The sequence below is a fragment of the Daucus carota genome, chromosome 8 (assembly GCF_001625215.2).
Source record: "Daucus carota subsp. sativus chromosome 8, DH1 v3.0, whole genome shotgun sequence".
NCBI lineage: Eukaryota > Viridiplantae > Streptophyta > Magnoliopsida > Apiales > Apiaceae > Daucus > Daucus carota.
This window is the reverse complement of record NC_030388.2, coordinates 19,011,316-19,029,875: the sequence shown is the minus strand read 5'-3', so window position 1 is coordinate 19,029,875 and position 18,560 is coordinate 19,011,316. Positions and strand designations below refer to the sequence as shown.

The 18,560-nt window shown below is 32.9% G+C and overlaps 1 protein-coding gene and 2 non-coding genes across 4 annotated transcripts; all 3 read left to right on the top strand.

The window, feature by feature from the left end:
• The first annotated feature begins 7,498 nt into the window (after nucleotides 1–7,498).
• Nucleotides 7,499–7,579, top strand: TRNAS-AGA (transfer RNA serine (anticodon AGA)). The gene has a single exon. It is a non-coding gene; the product is annotated as a tRNA-Ser (tRNA).
• A 3,230-nt stretch (nucleotides 7,580–10,809) lies between these two features.
• Nucleotides 10,810–10,890, top strand: TRNAS-AGA (transfer RNA serine (anticodon AGA)). Its single transcript has one exon. It is a non-coding gene; the product is annotated as a tRNA-Ser (tRNA).
• Nucleotides 10,891–14,185: 3,295 nt separating this feature from the next.
• On the top strand, nucleotides 14,186–15,552 carry LOC108198706 (outer envelope membrane protein 7). 2 transcript variants are annotated; one of them, XM_017366482.2, is made up of 2 exons: nucleotides 14,186–14,523; nucleotides 15,410–15,552. In XM_017366482.2, the coding sequence occupies exon 1, from the start codon at nucleotides 14,255–14,257 to the stop codon at nucleotides 14,483–14,485; it is 231 nt and encodes a 76-aa protein (XP_017221971.1). In that variant the 5' UTR covers nucleotides 14,186–14,254; the 3' UTR covers nucleotides 14,486–14,523; nucleotides 15,410–15,552. The 2 variants fall into 2 exon arrangements, with proteins under 2 accessions (XP_017221971.1, XP_063939372.1); XM_064083302.1 differs by lacking the exon at nucleotides 15,410–15,552 and adding an exon at nucleotides 15,364–15,380.
• Nucleotides 15,553–18,560: the final 3,008 nt, after the last annotated feature.

The window sequence follows — 18,560 nt, the reverse complement described above, 5'->3', positions numbered from 1 at the left end:
TTTGAATCTGCATCGGCCAATACTCCACCGGAGAATTAAAAGAAATGATTTAGGAAAAATGCTATTTCGAGAGCAAGATTTTTGTTTTCAGGGCAACTTCAATTCTCTCATAAATCATACAACTTAGTACAAATTTCTACAAATTACTCTTGAAATTAAAAAACTGCTCTGGATATACCATTTCCCATGATTTCCCATGAAATTAAAATTTGTTTGTTAAGTTTAAAAAAGTTATTTTCAGAACGGTAATTTTTGAGTCGAAATCACTTTAAGAAAAAGCAAGTATTCACATTCTTTTTCAAAATATACTATTTTTTCAATTTTTGCAGAAAATTATCATATACTGTATTTAATTATCAAAACTCACCAAAATTATTATATTTTTATTCTAAATCAAAATATGTAAATATCAAAAACATTATCAAACCGTTATATGATTTTTACAAGACTTTTTTTATCAACATGTTTTCTTGAAGTACAACAATTTTCAAGGACACTCTCAAACCAAAATTGCTTTTAATTGGATGAAGTGAAATAGGAATAAAATAGAAGGAGAATGTAATGAAATTTGTGTTATAACCATAGGAGAAAATGTGGCGATATTCATTTCTAAATTAGAAAACAAGCTTTGAACTTTGTCATAATACTTGTTTACAGAGTCTCAAGATTATATCCCACTTCTCAAACCCTTGCAGCAGGTAATCAATTTTATATGGACTGCACAACACATCAATGTATACAGTTTGGCATGTCTCTTACACACACGCAGACACACATGTTAGTTTGTTTCCTAAGAAACACACTTTTTCTCACGTCGAAGGGTAACCAAGACCACTCGACCTTGTTAGGTCGGCAAAATAATTAAGCCACCAAACTGTCTTAGCATTCACCTCACAGCTCGGTTTAAGTTGAACGCATACACAAAAATATTAGTAAACAGGTGCATTAGTTGATGCAGCTCGCTGTTCATGGTGGATCATGAAGGACAACAAAAAGAGAACTTTATGCTAATTGATAAGTTCCCGCTTGACAGTACTGCCACAAGGTTCACGGCAACTTGCACAGATCAAATCAATACAATAGAAGTTTCAAGAAAAAAGATACTCATAATTGTAATTAGTACAAACAGATGAAAGGACGAATGACAGCTTTTATGTTTTCAACCTTTAGTCAGTGTCTTGCATGTGTTTCTCATAGGTTTGTTGCTTTTTATTAACAGGTTCGATTTGTCATTGGTGGAAACCTCAGGACAAGGATCCTATTGGCCGGAGAATAGAACCGTATGTCTAGTTCAAATAATCCACTTGCGGAGACAGGAGTAGTAACCATCCATCTAAATTAAGTAGGGTTTCTCACATCTCATCATCTTAGAGCATCTCCAATGGAGGTGTCAAGAGGGGTGCCAATGTCATGTGGCATGACATGAACCAGTACTCTCGTTGGCACCCTATTGGAGATGTTGGAGTGCTATTGGGGTGCCAAGTGAGTTGGCTTTGGGGTGCCAAAAGTTGGCAACCCATAAAGTAGGGTGCCAACATGGGCGGACCCATAGCTTGAGCTATGGGTGCCCAGGAACCCACTTGATTTTCTGCTGAAACAAAATTATAAGTTAATTTGTAAGAAAAATTCATTAAAACTGACGGAAGGAACCCACTAGTTCAGGAGCCGAATAGAAAGCAGCTGTAGAAAAACTCCATGACTCATCCTTTGTTAGTTTGGTTTGTAGTGGGTTAGCGAGTTTTTAAATTAGTACATGTGTTCTTCTCCAAGAGTGTGTGCGCTTCTGTAGGATACAATATACTACTTTTTACGTATATCTGTTTAATAATAATGTTATTTATTTAATTAACTGATTAAGTTCAAATTACATGCCTTTTTTCCAATTATATAATGGATTTTTTTTTTTTTTAAGAAATTAACTTCAATTTTGGAACCATGAAAACGTGTTGGGAACAATCCTAAACCTAAAGCATTTATCATATAAACTTTTTTAAAAATGATTGTCTTGTTTATATATTTAAAGTATTTATAAGGAACCCACTAGACATAATTTCTGGGTCCGCCACTGGGTGCCAACTTCTTTTGTGGTCCCAATAATACATAAAATATAAATTTGTGGCCCCAATACTACATAAAATATCATTTCTCTAATAATAAAGTTGGCATCTTGGTGTGCTAACCATTGGAGTGTATTTTAATAGAAGAGTATTAAAAATGATTTGGAAGAGTGAGAATATAAAAAAAATAATATTTTGAGTTATGTGTCAAAATTGACAACCCTTGAAGGGTGCCAACCATTGGAGATGCTCTTAGAAGCTCGAAAGCTAAAGGCCAAGCACCAAGTGTCACTATTTTATGGAGACAATTGGGCTCCTTGACGTATATAACCACCTATCGGCTTCTTCACATCTCTACTTGAGAACTTAGAACACAAAAACACACATATTTAAGATGGAAAGATAAGAAACGTGATATGTAGAACACAAAAACACACATATTTAAGATGGAAAGATAAGAAACGTGATATGTTAGATAGAAAATGTGAGTAACCGAGGAGGAGTGGGTAAGTTACTTCCTAGATATGCAATTTATTATTAACTTGGATTTCACGTGTTTTTAGTAAACCAAACAACTGGATAAATTGTTACTTAAGTATTTCAAATCCCTAAGTAACTTGTCAATCAAACGACCTGTAAAAAACGACCTCTTATAGTAGTAAAACATATTGAACCGGAATTGAATATGTCGACAAGATTTGAATGTCATAAAATGATGGGAATACAACAAATTATGTAATATTATAACTTGAACTTACGACGTAAATAAAAATGTCCTATGTTTCAGCTTTCTCTCTTATGACCAAATTTCATAATAGATTCTGTCGTAATAAGATGACTATCACCAGAAAGTTCCGTCCCAAGATCAAAATTAGTCATTATGAAATTGGGGCCCACAATATACATATGATGGAGGGTTCCGTCATAAAAATGTCTATCATACTACGAAATATTCGTCGTAATATTAATTTTTAATATTGAAATGAAATTGTAGGTCCACCAGGTCAAACTTACCACGCTTCACCGTACTTACGAAGCATGTGTAAAATTGTGACATTTTTTCGAACTTATTATTTGAGAAAAAAGATAGAAATATTTTATCATAAATAAAGAATTTACAACAGATCTCAAGCTTAATTTTCATCGCAAATAGACTAATTTGTTGCAATGGTAAAAGATGTTGACTATATTTTTACCGCTGCAATTAACCAAGATACACAATGAGAATTATATTCCTGCTATAACAGTTTTTATGGGTCGGAGAAGTATAAAACTGGGATGTTGGCAATAATTTGTACTGTTGAGTTGCCAGCTCGAGGGTTTAAACAAGGGCCTCTCCCGGTTCGGTGGAGTTGCTCTTACCGTGCTCTCCCCTGCAGGTATATATACATATTTTTTCCTCGGTGTAATACAGAAAATAAATATTTAAACTTTGTTTGGCTTCGTGAACTACATATATAACTTGTTTGGCTCGGCCGATTCCACACACGTAACTACGTACGTACATGAACATGAAATCTAAGGACAGAAAAGCGCATTACTATCCACAAACATATGCAGGCAAACAAGCTTTGCCAATAATTTTTGCTTTTTTCTGCATACGCAAACAACCTCGGACCCATGTACGAAGCGACTATGCAGCAGCAACTTGGTACTATAGAATCCATTGGTTTTCACGATTGTATGCATTATATATGCAAGTGTATTATGACCTCAACCTTTTCCAGCAAAGTAGTTACTCCCTCCGTCCCTTTGAATTCTATACACTTTCCTTTTTTGGATGTCCCACTCAATTCTATACATTTCAAAACTTTTCTAAAATAGTAACTTTTTATAATATAAAAGTCTCAACCATCCACTACTTTCATCTACTTTTCCAAATCTATCAATTAAATATTGATGGGTCCCGCCACTTTACACACTTTTTTTCTCTTTCCCACTACTTTATCTTATTTTATACACTTTTCTTAATCTCCGTGTCCAATCCAAACGTATATAATTCGGAGGGACGGAGGGAGTACATATTAGTATCAATCATCACCGGATGACTGTCATATGAGCCACAGAATCCTACTTCAACTTCATGCATCCACTAAACACGAAAACTAATATTTAAACCCTAACTAGGGGGATCATTAGTGAGTACAATGTACACCGTACAATTTAGAAATGTCGTCAATGAAACATAAGTATTTAGGGAATTTTTTTTTGTCAAAATGATACTCCTTCCGTCCCATTTTGTTTGAGCTTGTTTGAACGTGGTTTTTGAAAAATGAATGCTTGATTCATTTTCAATCACATAAAAAGAGTTTGTGAGTTTGTGAATATTAAATGAGTATAATTTATATATTGACCTATTCGCCATAGATATGAACTCTTGTAGTCCGCAATTGCACCTTCACCTCATCACCGGTTTCTTAAATTTCATATTTGAATTTTTGTTAGCAGTTTCTTAATTTTCAAAACCATTATGGTGACAACATTAATAAGGATTCCCCAAGCCATGATGACATCCTGGCATATACATGTTGCTTCAATCATGGCCACCTAAATGAATGCATACAGGAATCGATATCTTGGCCACGAGATTTTCTGGCTAGCTTGTAGTCTTGTACGAGTACTACCCGGGATTCCCACACATTTTTGTTTGGTGTTGTTTGGCGTCACACCTATAAAATCTAACTAGTAACTACCTATTTGCACTTTTTACTTCTCTCCACAACCTATGGATCGATTAATTAACGAAGCTGACTACTCGACCAACTTGGTACTTGATTTAATATATGATCAATATACATAATTCACAACTTGATCGTATATATATACTCACACATTCAAGAAATGGGGGTGATGAAAGTGGCACCACTCGTACAAATATATTCATAAGCACCGGCAGATTGTCATGAGCCACATAATGCCACTTAGACTGTCCATGTCCTCCACCTAATATAATAACAACTACAGCCAAAAACCTCTACTCAAAGCAGAATTTAATTTGTTATAAATTTGCTCTTTCTGTTTTGGCTCGATAAAATTTTTAAGACGCTTTGAGTTAGGTAAAATACATATCTAAGTGTGTTTTACTTTTGTACAAGTGGAAAAAATTAGTCAAATATAACATTGTCAAGACAAAGCTTGAGCAATTAAAACAAAAAAGTTGTTTTGCAACGATTTTTGGAGATTAAAGTTGTTGAAACGACCACGTACGCTTCCGGTGCTATATAATTTATCGAATTATCGTCTCCAGAAAACATGTTATACTTTTTTTTTTGATCTCTTGTTTTGGAAGTTTGATTTTGCCGTGTGTCATAGTTGCTGGGCTAATTGGATGATCCAAAAAATATTTGATCAAAAGAGAAATGCCATCTAAATCTACAATTTGTTGTTAGAATATTTAATTATTAAAAATTAATTAAACTTGTATCTGAAAAAACAGAAATTTAAAAGCAAACTGATTCACAATGAAGTGAAGCAAGACCTAGTGTGGCCCATTACCAATCAAGCCCACCATGTCAAATTCATTATAGAGTCCAGAAAACTATACCTAGTCTGGCTCATGCATTCCCGATCCCGACTCCCACAAGCACAGAACTCTATATACAAGTCCAAAAAACATAATCAATTACTACAAAGCATAGAGTATTCTGTTTTCCCTCACAAATTCGTATGGTCATTTTTCTTTTTATACAATTTAGACTTGTATGCCCAACAAATGAATATTAGTTCCAATACTTTTTAGAACAAGCAGAGTCGACCGGTGTCCTGAGACAACAAAGAATAAACCCATCATTTATATATTTTGTGTGCCGCATGGCATGAAGGGTACTTAAAAGGAGAGAATTCATTGGAAATTAATTTGGTATTAGATGTTTGAAGCGTAAAATTTTGGATTAAGAGATTATGGTAGTTCACTAGTGCTTTTAAGTCAGAACCATGCTGGGCTAGTTCTGGAGTTGTGATCCATGATCACTTTTTTGTACTCTCAGAACATGACAGGATAAAACATAGGACATGTTTCTTTGGAGAGATTATATTACTCCCCTATTATTGTCTTATTTATCTCAATGACAAGAGATTATAATCTCATGAATTCATATGCTAATCATTGTTTTATTTCATTAATATGAGATTATAATACTTGTGTTGTTTTTGGTTGGGTGAATGATTCCGGAAGGATTGAAATAAAAAATGAACTATATTATGGGCAATCGTTAACAAATTTCATTCCTTACTTCATTCCATTCTTTATATCATGTGCTAAAGATCATACCTTCAATTTGAGATGGAATGCTTCATTCTTTCCTACCTCTAATTCCTTCTCAAATCTCATCATAACAATTGTGCACTCACTTAAATTTATTTTCAAAACTTCTCACCTATCTCTATTAGTTTCAAGTAATTTTACTCATTTCATTCTATTCTCCCCAATCAAACACAACATTGGTGATAGAAGGTATTATAATATTGTGGCCCGGAAGTTTGCTTTTGCTTCAAAAAGCCCAATGACTTATTTACTTTGAATAAAAGTATTGTAATTTTTAAGTAAAGTCAAATAGGCCCGTAACACTACGGCAGTGGTGTTATGGTAGCTATGTTGGTCTTTGTAATGTTGTACTGTCCCGGGCCGTTCAGTAATTCACATACGTACTTTATATTGCTAATCTGCTGGTTAAAGAGCAAGGTTCGTGACAATAGCAAGCTATTTTTTGCTAGCATGCCTAGCATTAACAAATGTTCCATGTTCTTGATGTATATTCGCTGACAATATTCTTTGTTTTAATATTCGGATTTTCTAGTGTGTGCTCATTGACACACATTAAGTCATTAACAACCATTTTTTAGTTAAGTGTTAGGCTTTCAATTGTTTCGCAAGTCTCTCTGCATGCATAAAAATTTTCACTAATCAAAATATTCCATCTAATTAAAAAGTAGTTGTTAGTGTGTGCCGATGGACACACACTAGAAAGACCCTTTCATATTAATTACCATTGTATAACATAGACGGAAATGCTAACTACAAATGGACACTTTATTCTGTTTCTTACTAAATGTAGGTTGAGTAAACCAATAAAGATGCCCTCTGCAAGAGTCTTTCTCATTTTATAGTAACTTTTTAATACAATATCTTGGTATAAACTTAAAACAGTAAGATGTGTACAAGCTGTGCAGTGAAGGGCTTGCAGGTGCTTGTTTGGTATGCAGTAGGAAGTTATTCCTATGGAAGTTGTGATTTCTGGAAGTATACAATTGTTTTTGGTTACTTTGCTAGCCATCTCGCAAAATGACCTCCCGTGACTGTAACTTACTATGTTTCGTGGATATTATGAAATTATCTTTACAGATTTATCTGAGGTGTTTTGAAAGTGAACTTGAGATAATAGAGCAAAATTGTTTTACTGAATGTTGGCCAGAGAGGTAATAGAGCAAAATTTCCTCATCCCGTGGTCGTGCCGGAGTGGTTATCGGGCATGACTAGAAATCATGTGGGTTCGCCCGCGCAGGTTCGAATCCTGCCGACCACGTTTGTTTTGCAATCCTCTGGTATGGAACTCCTCTGGCCTTTGACATTCATGCCAGACTGCCAGTAAAAAGGAAGAAAAAGAAAGATTGTAGATTTTCTTCTTAACTTTTCATCTGCATACAGAAAGGAAGAGTCTCTTCTATATATAATATATGCATTCCTAAGAGACAATGGAGAGGTCACTGTAAGCTGACCTCAACTCCATTACATGGAAGTGGTTGCAACTCATTTCAACATTCTCACTTCTGTGTAGTTCTGTAGGTTATAATGCTTATCATTACCTCAATTTATCACTGTTCTTTAACTTGACGGAGATGCCAACTAAAATGTTTTTGCTCAATTTGACTTCAACTTTTTCATTCCATATAGTATTGCAAACATTTCATTGTATTTGTTTAATTATGCATTTTGAGGGAGTATACATCAAGCCCATTTAAATAATTCCAAGGAAAACATTCCAGCTGGGAGACAAGATATTCACAGTAGACACTGCTTTTATCACTGTAAAATGTATGTGTTATTTATGTTTTGTTCAAAATGTTTTCAAGAAGGTTTTTTTCCTTCCCAGTATGGTTACTGGCTAGAGTCTTTTTTCTCCTTAAAATCCAAACTATCCGGTTCCATGGCGACCAAATGTTTACTGTATGCTTTTGCAGAATGGTATGTGTTTCCAATTTGATCAGACCTTAGAAAGCAGACCAACTCTTCATGCCGTGTCTTTCGGGGTACTGTACCATTAACGTACCGGTATGTGGAAGTCTTTCTCTGTCTAACCTTATTTTGTGTTTACTTTTTCCAAACTAATCTACTTTGTTCAATTTTTTTTCAATTCTTCCCAAACTAACCTAGTTTTTATATTTTCTAATATCTAGTTATAATTATAAATTATACAATATTATTAATATATATATACTGAATTAATATTATAATATTATATTTTCAATAATAAATTAAAATATTAAAATACAATAATTCATTAGTACTAATACACATGTGAAATGATGCAAACACCCATTCTTTCCCGGCATACATATCTTCGAAGATGACACAAGAACCAAGATCAATTGGAGGTTGTTTCTTTATCGACTAAACCGAACGCAAGCGGATATTGTTGGTTATTTGAATCGAACCCCATTGCAATTAATAAAACTCCAGTATACCTTCCTTTTAAAAATGTACCATCAATGTTGATAACTGGTCGAGCATGTTGCCACCTCTTTATCATCGGTTTGAATGTCCACCACACACGTTTACAGATGTATCGACTCTTGTAACATCAGCTTTAGCTTCAATTAAAGTAATAGTTCCTAGATTATAGTACATCAGTGCATTTAACAATTTTGAAAGTTTGGAGTACGAAGTCGTCTAATTATCATAAACATCTGATATTGTCTTTTGTTTTCCTAGCCACGCCTTCTTATAACCCACATGATACTTGTCATTTGAGTCATAATATTATTCCCGTTTATTGATGGACTCTCCAAGACCTAATCACATGTAATAAATTATCAAAAATATACTCTTACATATCAAAAATATCAAGTGAAAAAATAAACAAAATTAGAACCTTACTTGTTTTATAGTACTTGCAATTATACTCGAACTAAGCTTCTGATGATCTCGTTCAATTGTCATTAAAAGAAAAGTATGCTCAGCAGGTAGTTTGGTGATTTCAAAGAAGCCATATTTCTTTCTTAAAGTAACATGACCATGAACAGTCATCTACTACACATTTTCCTTCATATACCGTTGGAGTACTTTTTACCACATGGTAATTTCTAGACTCCCTTATGTGATCAGACTTAATTGAATCGATGGCAGATTGTTTATCTTCAAAACACTGACCTTGAAAAATACTACTACCAAGAGGATTAAAATTAGAGGCATTAGAAAAATCACTTGAGACATTTTTGTAGGTAAAAGCATGGGACACTAGGTACATGTGTGCTGACTGCTGTGCTTGGATTGTCTCCTTCTTCACTATCAGAACTTGCTGAATCCGAATTGGGATTGTCTCCATCATCACCATCGGTTTCATCACTCTCGGACTCGTGTGGAGAAATTAAATGACCACTTTCACTTAAATTAAACACTACATTTGTTCTCTCCATCAAATCTAGAAAACTTTCATTATCCATTTACAAATTAATTTGTTTTGTTTTAATAATGATTTGTTTGTGCAGATTGGTTTGTATATATAGGCACTTTAGAGATAGGATAAGAGTAATTTTTTTCAATGTTTTGATGAGTTGTCAAGATTACATGCATATTAACCACTGCTTTTAGATATTTCAATAAATTTTAAAGATAAAACATTATCTCAATATCTTCGTATCTATTGGTTGTCTAGATTTCATATTTGATCATTCCTGATATCAATAATGTAGTGGGGTCTGTTTCAAAAAATATAAGGCGGTGGGGTCTATTTTGTAGTCACTTTCGGACCTTAAAATACTATAACAACGCATTATATTTTTTTCTAGATTTTTAGTTTGTTCCAAAGTCAAAGTTAATGTTTGAATACCGAAGAAAAAAATGAAAAAAGATATATGTCAAACCATGTTTTTTAAAGCCCTCAATATGCCTTCAAAAATAACATTTTTTAATTGCTCAAACAAGAAATATGTGAAACAAAATAGAAAAAAATATAATATATATTATATTCAAGCAAGTATAATTGAATTATTGTATTTTTATATTTTCATTTATTATTGAAAATATAATATTAAAATATTAATTCAGTATATATGTATATTTGTTAATAATATTGTATAATTTATAATTAAAACTAAAGATTAGAAAATATAAAAACTAGGTTAGTTTTGATAAGGGTTGAAAAAAGGTAATTTTAGAAATAATTGAACAAAATAGGTTAATTTGGGAAGTGAACACAAAACTAGGTTAAACCGGGAAAGGCTTCCCGGTGTATTCAAGACATTTTGGTTGCTACTAATACTCTCTGACATGAAAGCCCTGGCAAACAATTGATTTTTTAAACGCTTCACTCTCTTTGATCACGAAATTTTACAGTTGACAGAGATGACAATCAGCTATACTACCAGCTTAGCCGTTTGCTTGTGCGCGTGCAGGCTTACGTACATACCTTGCTGCTAATTTTCATAAATTTGTACGAAGTGCTTGGTTAACGAGAAGTTGAGATTAGTAAGAAACATGTACTGAATATTTGTGTTTGTTAGCCACAGAGCTACCAGAGCTAAATTTTTCCATCCTGTGGTCGTGCCGGAGTGGTTATCGGGCATGACTAGAAATCATGTGGGTTCGCCCGCGCAGGTTCGAATCCTGCCGACCACGTTATTTTCTCATTTTATTTAACATCTAAAATCTGAACAAGAGACATCAGAGGACGCTGAGAATACACTGCACTGCCACTGAGTTCTGAAGCTGCTTATATTAACTATTTTAATTTATATGATATTATATTACTTATATGTGTGTCACAAATAAGTAACTAAAATTTTAGTAATTTTATAAAGAAACAAAGATCAATACTTTTATGCTGTTAGTTTTATCCTATCTCAACAATGTTGTGATTTTCTATTGAAACTATTTCAATATTTTGGAGATACCGGACATATAAGGTTAATATTTTCTATTAACCTTTTATAGTTGTACAAGTGTTTGTGTGTTTAAGACAAAAGCTTGGACATCATATATAATTATATATAGCATGCCCACATAAACGTCAATATTAATTCCAAATTTTAAGATTCTTGATTTTTCGCAAATCTCACGTTTAATTTGTTCGGATATTCAATCATGATAAGTAGTTAATTTTGCTAAAGAGAGAAACAACCGTTGTTGAAAGATCTCTCTAATAACTTTTGAAAAACGTGTTAAGGAGTTTGTCTTCTCTTAAAAATAAAATTATATGTAAAGACACGAAAATCACATTTATATGTAGTTGTGGAGCTAATATAAGTAACTTTTTATATGAGTCAGTTTGACTGACACGCTTTTTAAGAGTTGAATATCATATTTTAATTTGGACTACATAAAATGAGATAGTGAATGTTAAGAAAATATACTATATATATGAATAAACGTGTTGTTATAATAATTTTAAATAAATGTTATAAAGAGAAGGTTCATTATTTTAGAACATTCAAAAAAAGAAATTAATACATGTATTGTAATGAATGTGTAGTTATCCTAACAAAAAAACAAATGTGTAGTGGTTATAATCTTAAATAATATCTCCATAAGTAATGATCCCTAACAGGGTCTTCTCTCTGCCTCTTCTGTATTGAGAGTCTCCCGTAATTAGGGTTTTAGCCGCCATTTCTCTATCTTTTAATTCGATTAAGCCATTTGCGCTCTTTCATCATCTCTTTCATATTTTAGTTTTTCAATGACACCAAGATCTGTGAGGTCTTGTTGGGGACCTTGTCATCAGAGTTTGTTAGTCGTGCACATATTTTTGAGATGTTAGTATGTTGTATTTTGAGATTTGTGTGTATTTTCGTACGATTGTCGAAAGTGCTTCTGGAAAAGATTCCTATGTTATCTTGGGTGATTTGTAAGTCTCACATTGATTCTGGGTCGGTGAATGAATATCGCAAGAGCTCGCATTTCGCAACAAAAATTTCTTCATATTTTGAGGTCATTTGTTACTCCAATAGCAATTGATGTAACTAATAGTTCTGAATGTTGGGCATGTTGGACTATAGATGATGCTTAGATGGATTGCTTGATATGTTATTGTAATATTTTTTAGACTAAAAAATTTGAATATTCAATGTGTTAAACGATCTAAAAATAAAACGACTATTTGTTTGGGTCGTTATTTGTTTCACAATTAGCTAATTGTAGTTGACAGTTTGAGGGTTTGTCCTGACTGGATCTGATCAATAATTTCTCTTAATAAAGCCATTTGTTTGTCAAAAAACATAATCATTCATAAATTTAATTTTAGCATTTCATATAAATGAATAAAAAGGAAATTCTCAATGATATCCTTTTGTTTTTGACTTTTTCAAATAATATTATTTCGTATTTTCAACTTATGAGTGATAAGTTATATTTCTTACACATAATATATTCTATTCCCAAATGTTGGTAAAATGTTAAATTACAAGGGTACCACAAAACATAAATAAAAAAATAATATCTTTTGAAAAAATTAACCGTACAAGAATATAATAAATTAGTATATTTCTTAAAATACTTTCATAATATTTAAATTAGGGTTTATTCTATGTCTTTATATACTATAACTCATAAGTTTGATTTTAGCATTTCATATAAATAAATTAAAAGGAGATTCTCAATGATATCTTTGTGTTTTTGACTTTTTCAAGTAATATTATTTCCTATTTTCAACTTATGAATGTATCTTTTATTTTTTTACACATAATATATTCTATTCTCCAAATGTTAGTAAAATGTTAAATTACAAGAGAACCACAAATTAGACAAAAAAAATGATATTTTTTTGAAAAAATTAATAGTACAAGAATATAATAAAATATATTTCATATACTTTCCGATTGAAAAAATTAATAGTACAAAAATATAATAAAGTATATTTCTTAGAATACTTTCTGAAATTTTAAATTACGGGTTATTCTTTATCCTTATAAATAATATTTGTAAGCACAGTGGATTGCTGAAAGTGAAAATTATTGAGGTGTAAATGACCAATTAAGTTGTTTACTTAAATTTTAACATCTATTTAAAAAAGCATGAGATTAAAATAGGGTGAAAACCTTAATTAACCAATTTTTATAAGAGCAGGTCTAAAATACCCACATTCGGTATGAGTATCCAAAATAACCACAAAATTACGCATACTCAGGATGCGTATAGGAAGACGCATTTTGAATCTCCGTGTTTAAATTTATTTATTTTTTATAAAACTGATTTTAAAGTATACGCATGTGATACATGCGCATTTTTTCGGAACACGCGCGCAAGTCAGCCAGATCTTGACTCTCCACCAACCTCCACCAACTAGACTAGACAGACACACATGAATTGTGTTTGGTATATTAAATCTATACCTAACATCTCTGGATAATCAAGAATAGATTGTCTTCAACCATCTCATCAACTCTCACTGGAGAATGGAGATGCAGACTACCCAGACTTTTTTTCCAAATCTCACCAACGTCAACAGAGCATGTAACATTTGTCTGTGTGTATGTACCTGTGAAATTATTTGAATTTTGAGTTAACCTCAGGAGCTCTATATAAAGAAAAAACAATCTCTATGCAATCATTAATTTTATATGATATACGCATTTGTGGATAGCGTGGCTGTGTGGTTAAAAATGACGCTTTTGCCGAGAGTATGTATTTTGGATATATGGTCACTGAAGATTGGTTATTTTGGGCATTTTCTCATTAAAATACTAGACATTGCTTATAGGATATTTATCAAAAATTTCTTTAGATAAATAGAAGATTTTTATTTGGATCAGAGTGGAATCAACATATCAGTGAATTTTTTTTTATTTTTTTTTGAACACTAGCTATAAGTTACAAAAAAATAACACCATTTAAAAAAGTTAAAAGGAGAATGACACCGGAAATTTCCCTAAATCAAAATAGTAGGAAATATTAATAATCGTTTTATATATGAAACCGGAATATTACCGGCAAACGAGTTGAGACAGCTTTGAGATAAAAATAGATACAGAGAGTGTGTGTAAACACGATGGGAGGGGTGACAGCAGCGATAATAGCAATCGCAGGAATAGTATTGGGCTGGATTACAATCGAGATTGCTTGTAAGCCATGTCTCGAACAGGGCCGTGAAGCCATTGATCGAAGTCTTAACCCTGATTATGATCCTGATGATGATGATAGAATTCGTGCTCCTCTTAACCCACCTGCCAAGATCGTTGTTGATGATGATGTTGGTGTTGCCACTTCTCATCCGGCATGATTTTTCGATTTGTTAGCCCCCATGTTCTTCGATTTTTGGTATTTTTACCCTTTTTATGTTTTTGCGTTTTGTTCAATTTTTTGTGTTTGTGAATTGAATGTAACAGAGGGGTTCTATGTTTTTTTTGATGTGTTTCTTGTGAATGAGATCATATATATTTTTGTACTGGTGTTGTGTTGAGATACTGTCAAGAAATTGATTTAACAATATATATGTTTGGAAATGTTTTATTTGATGACAGCCATTGTTTATAAATTGTCAATTCTCGGATTGCCACGGCCTTATATCTTTGATTAATTTTGGTTGTTTAAGGCTGTTAGTGATTGGGGTAGACCTTATTGTAGTGTTTGGAGTTGTTTTGCTAATCTAGTGAAGAAGTGGTATGAGTTTGGAATGTGGATCTTCGAGGATCAGCGAGAGGAGAAGTAGAAGTTGTTAGAAATATTTAAAATTTTGATTGTGCTAGATACATATGATATTAGGGTGTTGGTAGAAGCTGCGAATTTGTTGATTGTGCTAGATACTTATAATATCATTGGCAGTTCAAAAATAACATCAGTATTTGCAAACATTATAATTAAGATACTGGGAAGTGTTGGTTCTCAGCAGGATGTAATTGGTTTATGAGGATCATGGAATGCATATTGGCTAGTAATTACTTCCAAATAGGCAGGTACAGCGTTTATGGTGGTATCTGTAAGTTCTTGAAATAGAACATGAATCTTCTGCGAGATGAGTAATAGTGTTGTTTTAGCTCCTCCTTAATAGTTTTTAATTAGTCGCTCCTTTAAACTTTAAATTACTTCTAAAATTTGTGTGATCTAGCAACATATTTTTGTATTTTGTACAATGTTCGTGCCTTTTGTATTTTGTACAAGGTTCGTGCCCCATATGATAGTTGTTTCATGCTCTTTCTATTTGAAGGCTTCAAGTTGCTGGCAGTTTCTGGTTGTTGGTTTCAAATTTTGAAGTCATTCCGTAATCCTCAACCTTCATGTACTTGGCTCTGATAGTAACGGTACACCCTATGTACCGTAAATTGTGATAGTATACTTTTCGTCTGGCTAAGTAATCTTGTTAAATTTCTCCTATTAACTATTTGTGGGAGCTTTGCAGTAGTAGTTACAAATAGTACTATTTACATTTCCTAGTGCATATTAAACGTTCCTTTTGTTCGGAGTTGCTCTACTCTTTTTTACCTTATTTTTCTCAAAAAATTTCTAATATGTCTGGACTTGAATTTTAGTTGGTATGGTTAGGAGTCCAGGGTTTAAATTCATCAAGTGAAATTTATTTAGCTTTCTCTGATGTCCCTTTAAAGAATATAAATAAGAAATGGTAAATTTCCCCAAATTGGAAAGCTTACGAGACAAATTTTGTTTGTTTTAAATCGTATTAGATGTAAAGACCCTTATTGTATTCATATAGGCATAGCTAATTACAATTCTTTATGTAAGCAGTAGCTAGGTAGAATTTGGAATCCATTTTGGGAACCCTGGTATTGTTTTACATGGATTATATAATGTCAATTTGTTACCCTTTTCTGCAATTTGATACTCTCCCGACCATAAGTCTCTCTGTCCCCTACTAAAAGAGTTCAATAGTAAGTATTGTCTTCTTCGTTATTTGAACAATAACATCTTCAACCTACACTGAGCTTCAAATCGGGAATTTCTTTAGTGATACGAAAAAAGTATGCCCAATCTGGACAGTTCTGTAATACTTTTTCAGCTTGTATTTTCTAAGTTGTTTTCGTCATTTGAACAGCTTTTACTCAAATCAATCATATCAGAAGCCAAAGCATGTCTTTATACAATGCATGTTTACTGGGCATGCTGTTAATTGGTTCAACAGGAAGATGTGTTCAGGTAGTGGTAACAAATAGTACTGACCATCAACATCAGTTACAATCCTTGTTCTACTTCGTTTTAACAGAACTGAGCCACCATAGTCTACATCTCTCGCTTTTGGAAGCTGTAGATGCCGCGATCAATCATATAATCAGATACTAGAAAAACCACCATTAAGCATCTAACTACGAATCTGTTAACTATGTCATGACATTGCCTATTGGGCATCACAAACCATCAGAACCAGAGTCTCCTTGGACAACCCAGATTTTTATAAAATGCCCAACTCGTCCATTCATGACTATATACAGACATCTACAGACTACACATATGTATTTTTATTAAATAAATCAAATAAATTTTTTACTTATGGATAATATTACACTACATTTCTCCTTTGACTTTGGTCCTATGTCTAAAGTCCTGCAGCACTATGTTAAAGTAAAATTCAGCTGAGACGTACATTATACGGTGGGTGTTTGGGTGGAGTTTTTAAACCCGGCTTCTAGAGTTATAAGTTAAAAGCACTTATTTGTACCGTTTGCGTAAAAAATCGAGAAGCACTTATAAAAAGCGAACAATTCTGAATTTTGTTTCACGACTTCTACTTTTTTCCCAAAAACTTTAATCACTTATAAATATTAACTAACTTCTAATTTCTACTACACTTTTTTTACTTTAAACAAGAAGCACTTATTTTAAACTAATCCAAACAGTCTCATAGTTATATACAAGAGGAACTAGTTGTTCAGTGCAAAGCTAACTCATCGCCAGCGTCATTTAGAACTTGTGATCAGATTACAGATAAGATTAGAGGTTAATTAAGGTCTACTTGCAAGAGCTAGAGCATTGGAGAAATATTCAAACGTGCATAGAGCTTGTCCAATACGAGATTGCATTGTACACAACCTGATCTTGTTGTTACCATGTCATATATGCAATCTGGATTAAGTTACTTGTGGAGAGTGACCTCATCACAATTTTCCTCATTGTTTCTTTGAAAATATCTTAATCTCTTTTCATCATCCTTTTTCATATCACTTTATCTTTAGTCTTTTTTATATTATGTCACTTCAATTTGCAATAGAAGAAACTAAACTTAGTCTTTCATATATGCATATAGTACTCCAACAACCATTAGCAACATAAACATTGTTTTAGAAGTCGGATAATTAATCGTGATTAATCACCCATTAATCCTTGTTTTATAATTCGCTAAACTAATAATTAAGCTTGATTCTCGTTTTTTCATATAATACTAATAAATAACTCTGATAAGGAATATAATTAGGAAAACCCCGTCAAAATCTTGGATTAATAGAGGATAACCCCTTACCATCGGACTATCAAATCGTCCTCGTATTCTCCGTATTTCGAATGCAATAAGACCTTGTATTCTCTGTATTTCGAACGCAATAGGAGGTGCAAGGATGGGTGAGCTCCTGATATACATCTACAACATCTTCCAATATTCCTTGAATACATTAGTCTTAAGTGACACCTATAGTTTTGTCTACTTGCTAAAAGTGTTGTCTTGTTGATTATATAATTAGCACACAATCATCCCACTACCTATGTTTCTCTTGTTAATTCCTACGCATCTAAAGTTGTCTAATATGGAGCAGTACAATTAACATTCTTTAATAGAAATGACGGTGAATGTAATCCTCAACACTAATACTGTGATTATGTTATTAATCGCTTTTCACCACTATCATCATCTCATCTCTTTTCCTTAATTGATGTTGTAATACATGCATACTTTTTTGACCTTTTCTATTTGCAAATGTTATCCTTCAACATATTCTATGAACTACTTGGTAAACATTTTTGCTTTCAGTGTTTCATACATCAGTTAAAGTTTCAGGAGAAAGAACCACATTCTGTACCTAAGTCCCACGTTCAAAAAATAAAATTAAATTGTCTGAGCGAAAACACTCCATAGTATGAGTCTTTTGGGAGAAACCCGAAAACAAATTTGTGAGGGTTTGGTCACGGCCAGAACAAACAATATCATAATAATGCAGCTCTCCAGAATTGTGATCAGAGGTTTTGGAAGGCTTGTGTTGAAATTCCTCTTGACAAAGGGGGTTCGGGATTGTTGAGTGGTTGTCGACCAAAGTTCCACATCAGAAATATAAATATTGGCCACAGCCTAGAGCGAACAATATCATGCTAACACGGAGTTAACGGGTGTTGCGTGGCCAGCATGTCCAAAATATAAT